The 11,363-nt window shown below is 27.2% G+C and overlaps 1 protein-coding gene across 1 annotated transcript; it reads right to left on the bottom strand.

Annotated features, from left to right (window-relative positions):
* Window positions 1-2,115: 2,115 nt before the first annotated feature.
* Window positions 2,116-3,017, bottom strand: LOC129317115 (uncharacterized). The gene has a single exon (XM_054961470.1). It carries the CDS (start codon window positions 2,911-2,913, stop codon window positions 2,206-2,208), a length of 708 nt encoding a protein of 235 aa, XP_054817445.1. The 5' UTR covers window positions 2,914-3,017; the 3' UTR covers window positions 2,116-2,205.
* Window positions 3,018-11,363: the final 8,346 nt, after the last annotated feature.

Here is an 11,363-nt window from a genome sequence, read left to right as displayed (position 1 = left end):
TTTAAAGCGCAAATGACCCATTTAGATTAATTCAGTGGGTTACGCTGTCGTAAAGAGTGAAACTTCCTCGTCCTTTTGTTATAGGCTTTTCCGTTTTTGAATAAAATGAAATAATCAAGTTGGGCTTCCCTATGCAAGCCCAAGCCCAAAAGCCCAGCACTAGATAAACCCGAGATAATTCAACAGTGAACATTCTCGATGCTTCATATGCTATACACATAATAATAATAATAATAATTCTGTTATACACGCACACATTATTTCCTGGTTTTGTTTCAAGTTTATTGATTAGCGATATTCTCGGTTTTTTTTTTCTCAAGCTTTTTGCCGTAAGTTTTTTTTTTTTGGTTAAAAGAAACGCTTCGAGAAAAATAATTTTATTTTAACACAATTTTAATTTTTTTAAAATATAACCCGGTCGAATCAATAACAAAATCTGATTTTTTTAAAAAAAAGTTTGATAGAAGATTTGGTTATCATTAACCAAACCAGGACATTTGAATATATAAATTAAAAATGCTCAAGTTTAGTGCACTGACAGTAAAGATGTGGGTATATGTCATTCATGATATCAGTGTTATAATCTTTTTACTATTTTAAGATTAGATGATTCAAAGTGATATATCATAATAATTTATATCATCAATATCATTGTCACTGTAATTTTTTTTTCTCGGTGTCATTTAACATCATATAAAAAATTCCATAGTGCTATAAATATATTAAGTTAAATCCAAATCAAGATACATAAAAAAATTAACAAAAGATCTTCAAAAAATTGACTATCATTATCTTTTTCTTTTTTTAATCTTTTTTTACTAGCATTCATCTTTACTCTTCTCGTTGCCATCTCATTATCTTCAACATGAATCGTCATTATATATAATCTTTTTCAATGTCATTTTCATTATGCTTTCACCTTCATTATAATTACCATCAATGTATACTCCAATCAGATCATAAGAGTGATGATTTTAATTTCTTGTATGCGGTTCTTCCAAAAGGTTTCTTAGATGCCTTGACGCAAAGTTTAAGTATTTAATTTATTTGGACAGGAGAAAATGAAAGGAAAGACAATACGAGAGAATATGAAAGAAAAGGTTGAGATAACATAATTTCTCTTCTTGTGTGTTTAGATGAACAAGATAAAACTAACAGAGAAAATAAAGCGATTAATTTCGTTATTGTAATACCGATATGGAAACGATGCTGGCCTCATATCTTATTTTCTCCTACGAGACAATTTTGGAAAGCTTGTTTTTTGTACAGCATTTCTCCAGTTTTGAACAGAAAATTTTTGTAGTAAAAAAAATGTGGATTCCATTTATCTTTTTTCTCCAACTTTTATTTTCTTTTTTATTTTCCCTCCCTTACTATCCAACAAAAATACAGAAAAATATATTTACTCTCAAACTGAGGGTCATGCCATAAATGGCAAGCATATATAGTGCCACTGGGCCAGAAGGGCTTTGGCACGTTGATTGATAATAATACTAGATATCAAATAATTCTATGTTAAGACTCAAGAAAATATTATTGCTTTTGATATTATTTATAAGTTATTTTTAATATTTTTATCCAAACTTTAAACTTTATTAACGCCGTTTAAAAACCTAATAAATTTTTAAATTTATCTTTATTAAATATACAGACTTTAAAAATAAAATAATCTAGCATTTAATAATATTTTCAACATTTAATATAATAAAAAGATAAATGTAAAAAAAAATTATTAAGATGCTTTATAAATAAATTAAAATAAATACCCTCTCTCAGTCCTAAATAACATAGGAGGAGAAGGCACTATGTGGCTGAAATTGGAGAAGACAGTATCCAAGCATAGTTTCATATATATTATCGATATATCGATCATATCAATGTTATTCCATAACATTAAACAGCACGTCGATCAGAACTATACAGAACAATCAACATATATAAGTACGTAAATCATAGTGTCTCTATATTCGTCGTTCGCTAACAACATTTATCTAACCATTCTGCAGACTGTTTAATATATTAACAAACACACAAAATAAAGAGAAAGAAATCGAACTCACAGTTAATTAATTATTTGGTTCCATCAGAGAAGAAACGAGCTGAAACAAGAAATAATTCTGCAATAACTTTCCATATCTGATCATCATTTACACAAATTTATGATACACGTGTACTATATAGTATAAAAACGAACTTAATAATTGACTAGTAGATATTACTCCCAGATTTTTCTTTCTCTTTCCACTCTAATCCAATGAATCTGCATGGTGAAAACCTGATCTTATACTCAGAAATGGTCTCAAGTTTAGGTGACCAAACTTGTTCCTTTGACCTCACAAGTTGTTCATAGTGCTTCTGCAACTCCGGAGTACTACAAATGAAGCTCTTGCTTGGAATGTTGTTATTATTATTACTACTACTACTCTCATCATTAGTAACAATAATCTCTTTATCATCTTTATTGTGATCTCCTTCAACAATTAGCCTCGTGATGAACTCTGGATTGACTTTCATGAGAGCCCTTCCATTGGGTCCCTTTAGGTACTCGAACGGGCACTGTCCGAACTTTATCGGGGACCGGTTAGGGGATGAACCGAGGGCGGCGAGGGAGGAGGCGGAGAGGACGCCGCCGCCGCAGCCGAACCGGTCGATGGGGAGGACGAAGTAGGTTTGCCCTAACATGAGCTCATCGTCGATGGCGAGGGCCGGGACAGGGTGGCCGATAAAGAAGGAGTCGGCGTGGCACACCATCATCTCCGGGAACTGGAACATGATCTCTCCGGCGATGTGCTTCTTGCCTGTGAGAGTCTTGATGGTTCCTTCCCAAAACACGAGCTTCACTGAGGATGATGAAGATGAAGAATTAGGGTTTTGGTGAAAGCATGGGGTTAGGGTTAGCAATGCGTTTCCCATTTTAGAAGAGGATAAGAAAACGTGGATGTTTGGGTGGATAGAAATAGAAGAAGAAGAAGGAAGAAGAAGATGATACACAGATACAGAGAGAGAGAGAGAATAATACTATGGAAAGAACATTTGACTTGGATATAGTCTAGGTTTGTGTCCCTTGTGATTATGAGTGATGATGTGGTCTGTGGTCAACCATGCCGGCGTTGAATTTTTTTTGCCCTCTCGTGATTTGAGGGGATAATGTTTAATTAAAATTTAAAATTAACGGCAATAAATAGTTCGCAATTAGATATAAAATTTATCAATTACCACTACTGTATACTACTCTAGTGCTTAATAAAAAGACAAAATAAATAAAACTGTAAGGAATGTTAGTTATAACTTTGAAATTGTAAAAAAATATAACTTTTCAATTTTATTTTTTTGTAATTAATAAACAAGGGGTTGAATTGAAAAAAATATTAATTATTCTAATTTTATTTTATATTTATGATTAAAAAATATTTTAAACTTCAACTTATATTGAGAATCAGAAAAATTATGATTTTTTCTAAAAAATATGATGCAATTAATATACGATATTCACTTAATTATTTTTTTAGTATAAATTTTTATGTAATTTTTAATTGCTATTGTTTTACTTCAAATCATTCGTCTTCTCCTTGTGAACATGTGTGTGTGTGTGAGACTAATATTGTTTTGTTAGATTAAAAGATTTAATTTTTATCACTATCCATTTTCTGTACACTTTTAAATTTTATGTTGAGCATCGGATATCATGGCTCTATCCCATATCAAACTGAAAGAATTTTAACAAAGGCCAAACTAATCCGAAAATGAGTTAGGATGAGAACTTGAAACCCTCTTTGTTAAACTAATGCAACTTTCTTAATTACTAGTTGAACCATGTGTAATCTGTCCACTGTCTGGTGGTATTGGTGTATAATGTAACGATACACACACATACACACATTAAAATCACAATGGTTATTGGGTTTAAATAAAAGACATTTGGTCAAAAACGAAAAAAATAGAAGGCACTAGTTTTTTTGGAACAAGGTCAAGAGTTCAAACTCTGTAAATAAAAAATTATATTGAGAAATTATTTTAAATTAATTAATTAATCTCAATAATGCTTGAATATGATGTATATGCCAAGTATATATGAGTAGATACACACACATATATTAGTTTTTTTTTTGAACATATATATACACAGATATTAGTTTTACTGAAACGTAGCCATTGATTTAAACAACATATTACTAACTTAGAAATTATTAATTTTTTTACAATGGTTGAATAGTCATACCTGAATTAATTAGTTTTGTCATGTTCGATGGAGTGGCGAATACAATTCTTTTAGTGGCCGTGGCATGCATTACGCACTTGAGTACTAAACCCATTTGACCATACATAAATAATAAGAAAGCAAACAAAAAGCAAAAAGAAGTTAAACCTTTTACTTTATATTTTTATTCACAATATGGAATATTCAAATCTAATCATGTTTCTTTCTTAATATCTCAGTTTATATTGAAGATGCTTTCGTGTAAAGTACAACGTAAACGCCTGAATTTGGACATGCTTAAGGTCAGAAGCTAAAGAAAATGGATTCGGACAAATATGGTCAGAAACAATGGAAAAATAATAATAAAATTATGATTATTGTTATAAAAATATTGAAAGTTAAAGGGAAAAAAAAAAAAACGTCTCATTTCGCATAATCTGCCTGGCCAGTGCTTTTGGGGTATATCCACAATGATTATGGTGTGTGGCGTTCAACCAAATTTAAATTTTCTTCTTTGGTTTGGTATTTAAAAATTAATATTATGTCATACACGTTAGAATATTCATATTTTGTTTAATTTTTAGAAAGCAGCAACATGCTTTATAAAACTATTTCCATTTCAAGAGTAATACTATTATACTGGTCAAAATTAATATTATAATCTCAAAGTGTTTGATGTAATAATATGATATGTTATTTAAAATATTTATCTAAAGTTCAGAGATATATTTATATGTTTTTGATTAAATCGTTCAAGAAAAGACAAATTGATGACATAACTATAATTTGACATCTAAATGATATAAAGCTTAAATATTTTAGCTGATGCAACAAGAAATTGTATTGGCATAAAAAATACAGCTACTCTATCAAGATTACCAAACAAATAAAAAATAATTAATTAACTTGATTGGAATGATCGATGCATAATTTTTTTAGCTACATCAAAAAATTTGAATATAATCATGCCCACTACCTTACTCCAGTTTTTTTGTTGCTGCACACCTTTCTCTATTTTTGCCATCTAAACAGTCTCCCATAGCATGATTAGGGATTAGGATACAATGCAAACATATTTGATGATTGAAATTTCTATATTGCGTTCGGATTAATGAAAATTAAAATTTGAGACTGGGTCAAATCTCTTATTTAAATACATGCAAATTTATAAATTTAATGTGATATTTTAAATAAAATTTAAAATTTAAAATTTAAATCAAAATCCATCCATATCACCTAATAAATGTTGTGCCATTAAAAGACAATTTTGTTAAAAAATAATAAAAAATTCAAAAAAAGACCAATAAATAAATAAATGATAATAGAGACTTTTTTCACTTCGTCCAAAAGCGAGAGAGAAACTATTTGCACACATTTTTAAATTTAAATATAACTTAGTATCAAATTTTAAATGTCAGAATTATTTCTATATACATCATTCGAAGTTCAAGAGATGATCAAGTGCAAATTAATCACGTTCAAAATAAAATAATACAATGATTAATCAAATAATATATCTTTAATTTTTTTTGGTGAAAATATCTCTTTGCACCATTTTTATTGTTCGCATATATTTTTTTTTATCAGAGGTAATTTTATTTAAGGCATATAAGTCTTGAATGTGAGTAATTTTTCCAGTCATAATTTAAATCTTGAGAATCAACTCCTTCTGCCAAGCTCTTTCTATAGCTCAAATGATTAAGTGCTTGTTTGAAATTTCATTTAGTCAGTTCAAACTGCAATTTGTAAGTCTAAAGACTGGTCGGGGTAAGAAAATGTGCTTCGATAAGAATAATTGACAAGTGGACCTTTCTTTAGAAACTACCATTAGGTTAAAAATTAAACTACTTTTTGAAGTTCTTACATTAATTGCTTTGAGATCTAATGTAATGGCAATGATGGAATTAACTATAGTCAAAATTATGGTTGTTTGGATGTCCAACATCAATCGCCATCTCAACAATAAATGTAATTAGATGTGTGTTTGCTTTAATTTAATAGATAAAACAAATGTTTATCATATTAATCTCACTATAAATACTAATCTAATCATCATAATATAAGTTAGTCTCGTTCAGAAAGTATGAACATGCACCCAATTAAAACCATCACTGGTCCAAGCACAAAATAAAATAAAATTAAAACCATCCACAACCCCTAAGGCATCTAAGCTGGATTCGTTGACTCTAGTGTAGACTTTGAAAATTTACTAATTAATTAATTGATATATATATACAAGCACACCTTTAGAAAAGGGCACTGTATTTACACTCAAATAATTCATTCAATATTCATATTCATACCTACAAAGCACGTGATAATTAATTGAGAGTGGTTATATGCTTCTCACAACACTATTGTTGCTTGGTTCTCACAATTAATAATGTTTTTTTTGTAAGAATGTAAAAATACGTGCTTATTATTTATTTTATACCCAATAAATTTATTCAAATATTTTTTCTAAGGCCTATGACTTTCACTTGGCTATTAATAATTTTCTCTTTTTTCATTGAAGCGTTTTTCGAGGATAGATGATATAATTAGAAAGTCAATTTATAATTCGATTAAAGTTGAAATTATATGCAACAATATATGTAGTACGTCTTTATTCAGAAAATTCATGTGCGTTTATATTTCCCATTTTATCCTTTAAATAGGGATTCTTCAAACGTATATATGGAAGGTTAATTTAGACAATAAAATGCGCAACTACTTATTCATAATATTTTGTTGGAAAAATTTTCTAATTTCAGACTTAAAGATAATTAACAAAAACTCTGACTTTTGTTATTCGAAAAAAAAAACTAAAATTTCCGCGTATTTTTTGTATTAACAAAATAGTTTTATTTATTTATTTGTAATAAGTTCGAAAAGTAGGCTCAGCCAATAGTAAAGATTTTTTTTTTTTGAGATATTGAGAGCAAATGGTGAATTTCTCTCAATTAAGTTGTTACTTGTTACATAAAATTTATTTATTTTTATTTTCAATCACAATAAACAAATATCATTAAAATTTTAATAAAAATAATTATTATTAAAACACTATTTAAACATTTTTAAAATACACATAGACACTCCCTTATCTATCTCAAACTTTTGTGTATATTCATTGTGCATGGTCTTTGCTCTAGGGATTTTATTGAAGATAGTTTACACAATTACTGGGTCAAATAACGGAGAAGAAATTAAAACATCAAAATCAAAAGAGAAGGTTACTTACAAGGATTATACATTAGGCCTTTACATACATCACATGAATTTAGTTAACTAATTTTCTATCCATAAATTACACGCCAAAATTTTTTGTAATCAGGTGCGTCACATTACTTGTAGTATGTCTAATTAGGATATCTTAAGTCATCTAAATAAAATCTTACATGACATTATTTTAATTAATTTTATTTCTATACATAACAAAATACATATTTAATTTCTTTCTTCTCTCTCTACTATCATTAATATTAAAATTAATTTATATTTAATACTATATGAATATCATGTTTTTATTAAACAGATTGCAAATGATGTGGTCCACTCGATCTACCTAACCCAAGATAATGATGCATCACAAAAATACTCTCATTCAATATATATATATATATATATATAAGACTTTTTTTGAGATTAAATGTTAAAAATATAAAATATTTTAATTTTTCAATGCATGTAATTAATAATTTTTTAAAGTATTCTTAATAAATAAATAAATCACTTATTGTTTCATCTTTAAGTGAGATATTCTATTAAATAAGAGTAAATATAAAAATATTATAAATATTGTAAGTTCAAAGGCAATATGAACTAACCTACTGGGAAAGATAATTCAAATAAAAATACTTTACTCTCTCTAATCCATATTATAAGGTACATCTAACTATGTCATCGAAATCAATGAAAAGTGATTAAATTATTAACTTTATGAGAAATTAGAGTAAATTTCCAACTTTATCTTAAATGAAAAAAATTTAAATTTATTTGTATTACATTCTCTCTCATAATTAATACATTCTCTCTCATAGTTAATATATTTAAATAGGGACAATATTAAAAAGTTAAAATTAATACTTCATCAAGTGTCTTATAGTAAGGATCAAAAAATTCTTCTAAAAAATGCTCAATAATAGGGACAGGAGGGAGTGCGGTATTCCCCCTAATAAAAATTATGAATATCTTTTAACAATAATTCACATATCAATAAAATCTTTATTTCTTATAAAAATATATATTATTTTTCTTTTGTACTCTTAGTTCTAATTTATAATAAGTAAGAGGAATATCATAAATTCAAATACAAAAGAATCTAGGTTAATAAATATAAGGAGTAAATTGAAAAGTTTATTTACAAATTATAATTTGCTTATATTTTAAATTAAGATTAGGTGAAAAAAAAAATTATATTTTGAAACAAATGCAGTATTTTTGAAGAATAGGAGCAATTGATTACTGAATTTCTGTGTTCTTAAGACATGTATTTTTGAGTTTGTCCAATTATTAATTCAGCAATCACAAGACAACATTAGTTGTTGACATTTTCGTTGTTATGACATTTTCAGTCCTCAAGAGCCAATCATTCATCGTCACCGTCGCCATTGATATCATCAATTATCACCCTCACTCTCTATTTTCATCTACTCGTTATTATATCGCTTTAATTTCAACCCCAATATATAAAGGGAGAATATCAAGTACGGCCCCAACGGAGAGACGTAATTGCTCTGCAAGCCCAACAAATTCTAACATTTCTCTACAAGTCTAAAGTTTTCTTATGCAATTATTTTCCTCACAGCCAAATGACCCAATTATCCTTAAAAAAAATGAAAAGATCACAAGTGTAAACTCAGATATGCTCGTGTAAACATACGGACTCTTTGTTGTGATAATTGAAAATTTTTTATTATTTACAAACCGTCTATTGTTAATTCTTTTCAGTTAACTTATTAATTTTCTCCTCCTCAAATACAAGTATACACTTTCATGAACTAATTAAATAAACTTCTTGTTATAAATTAAATAATTAGACTTTTCTTGTTATTTTATCTGAACCTTCTGTTGTTAATTTTCTTTAGCTAACTAATACATTTTCTCAAGTATAATTGTAAATTCATATGGACTCTTGTGAATAAATAAACTTTTTGTTGTAAAGTTGGGGTTTTCTTGTTATTTATAGATATTTTGTTGTTAATTTCTTTTGGTTAACATGTAACACAGATATTCTCACTCATTAGGGATAGTTTGGCCTTTTCAAGTTAGAAAATTAATTACACTTGAGACTTTTGAATATGTAACAAAATATCAAAATATATTAAATTTGTAGAGAAATTATGAGGCTATTTGAAATTATTTTTATTTTATTGTTATGAAAACTGATGTTTTGTAAAACATGTTCTGAGAATAAAAAAATAATAAAAATATATATATTTTTATTTTTTTTATTATTCTCCAGAACAATAATTCTAAAATACCTGAAAGTTATTTTCATTTTTCTGTTCTCCAAAATAATATTTTTTTGTTTTTTAAGACACTTTTTAAAAATATGTTGCCAAATATATTTTTTTATTTTTTTTATTTTGAAGAATAAAAAACTATTTTAAAAACAAGTTGTTAAACAATCGTATTTCTTTGACGTGCATATATACTATTCTCCCGTATGTGAACTTATCCATCCACCTAATGATCCATCATTATGGCCTTTCACTCCAACAACACCAACTTCATCAATAATCAAATTCTCATTCTCTTTTCTTTCTTATGTCTAATTAATATTAATTCTTCTCATATATATTTCATATATTGAAACTATTATGAGTGGGATCTTAATAATCAACAACACCAACTTGACAAAGTTGAAACTATATATTGACTTGGTCACTTACATATATATGTTTCACACAATATGATAATAAACCAAACTATTCAAAGCATAACCACCTAAATCTCAATATCCCCGCAAAATGAGAAGTTATATTTGACTTCCTCTATTAGTACTATTGCTCAGACAAATATTGTTTAATCATCGCGTCACATTATTTCAATCATTTGATATTCGCAGCATCTATGTAGAAATGTTGGGACATGTGACTTTTTGTGTTTTAAATGTCTTGAAAATGCTGTAATAGAGAAGTATGGGAGAATGACAAATAAGGAAACTTGAAATATATTAAGTACTTTTTATTGCTGAAATGTCATAAAATTATAACTCAAAGATTTTCATTTTAGATTAATTTTTTTACAAGATTTGTAATTGTTATTTTCCTTATAAATATTTCTTGATAAATGTCATTACTCGAGGATTTTATGCAGATGCCACTAAAAATACCTATGTCTATATGTCCCTGTTATTTTCTTTTTTAAAAAAGAAAATGACTAAGGCTATACCTATAACTAAATAATGTGCCGTACTGTAAGTATTTAATGTCACATATTTTTGTTCAGTTCAAAGAATTAACAGACTTGCATATTTTTGGTCAAATTACTAATTAATAATCACGATCTCCTTACACCTTTAATTGTTTTATCCAATATTAAACTAATCATCTCCAAAGTCTGAATGAACCTTGCAGCTTTAATTTTTCATTATATAAGAAAAATGATATATATATATATATATATATTGTTTTCTAAGGTTGTGGTAGCTGTGCAACTAATTTCTCAAAGAAACCAAGTGCCATTTAAGGTATTGAACGGCATCTTCCAAGCGATACCCTTTATACACACCTCCAGGTATTGAATCCTTAAATAATGTTAAAAATGATAATTAATCTATAACATATCCAATGTATAAATTCTAAATCATATCCACCTTTGAAAATATATATTATTTTATTTTTGTCGAGTACAACAATTTAATTCATTTATTTTCACTAACAATAAATGATTGTCATTAAAGTTTGAATGATTAAAATTATTATTATTGTAAAAATACAAATATACACTACTTTCCTATATCTAGCTCAAACATTTGCATAATTAATGGTCATTGATTTAAGTATATATTTTTAAAAGGTGAAAACTTATATACTTAATCTAATATATTTAATGTGCTTGTTTTTAATTAAATTAAGAAATGTGAATTTTATATAAATTGTTTATTCTATAATAAATTTTTATTATTAATTTTATTAACATCATGATTTGATTGAATGTAAATATATTAAATATATAGAAT

The sequence above is a fragment of the Prosopis cineraria genome, unplaced genomic scaffold (assembly GCF_029017545.1).
Source record: "Prosopis cineraria cultivar Desert tree isolate PC_DT_omini unplaced genomic scaffold, ASM2901754v1 PC8, whole genome shotgun sequence".
Taxonomy (NCBI): Eukaryota; Viridiplantae; Streptophyta; class Magnoliopsida; order Fabales; family Fabaceae; genus Prosopis; species Prosopis cineraria.
Note: the sequence above shows the minus strand (reverse complement) of the source record. Positions and strands in the feature narration are given on the sequence as shown.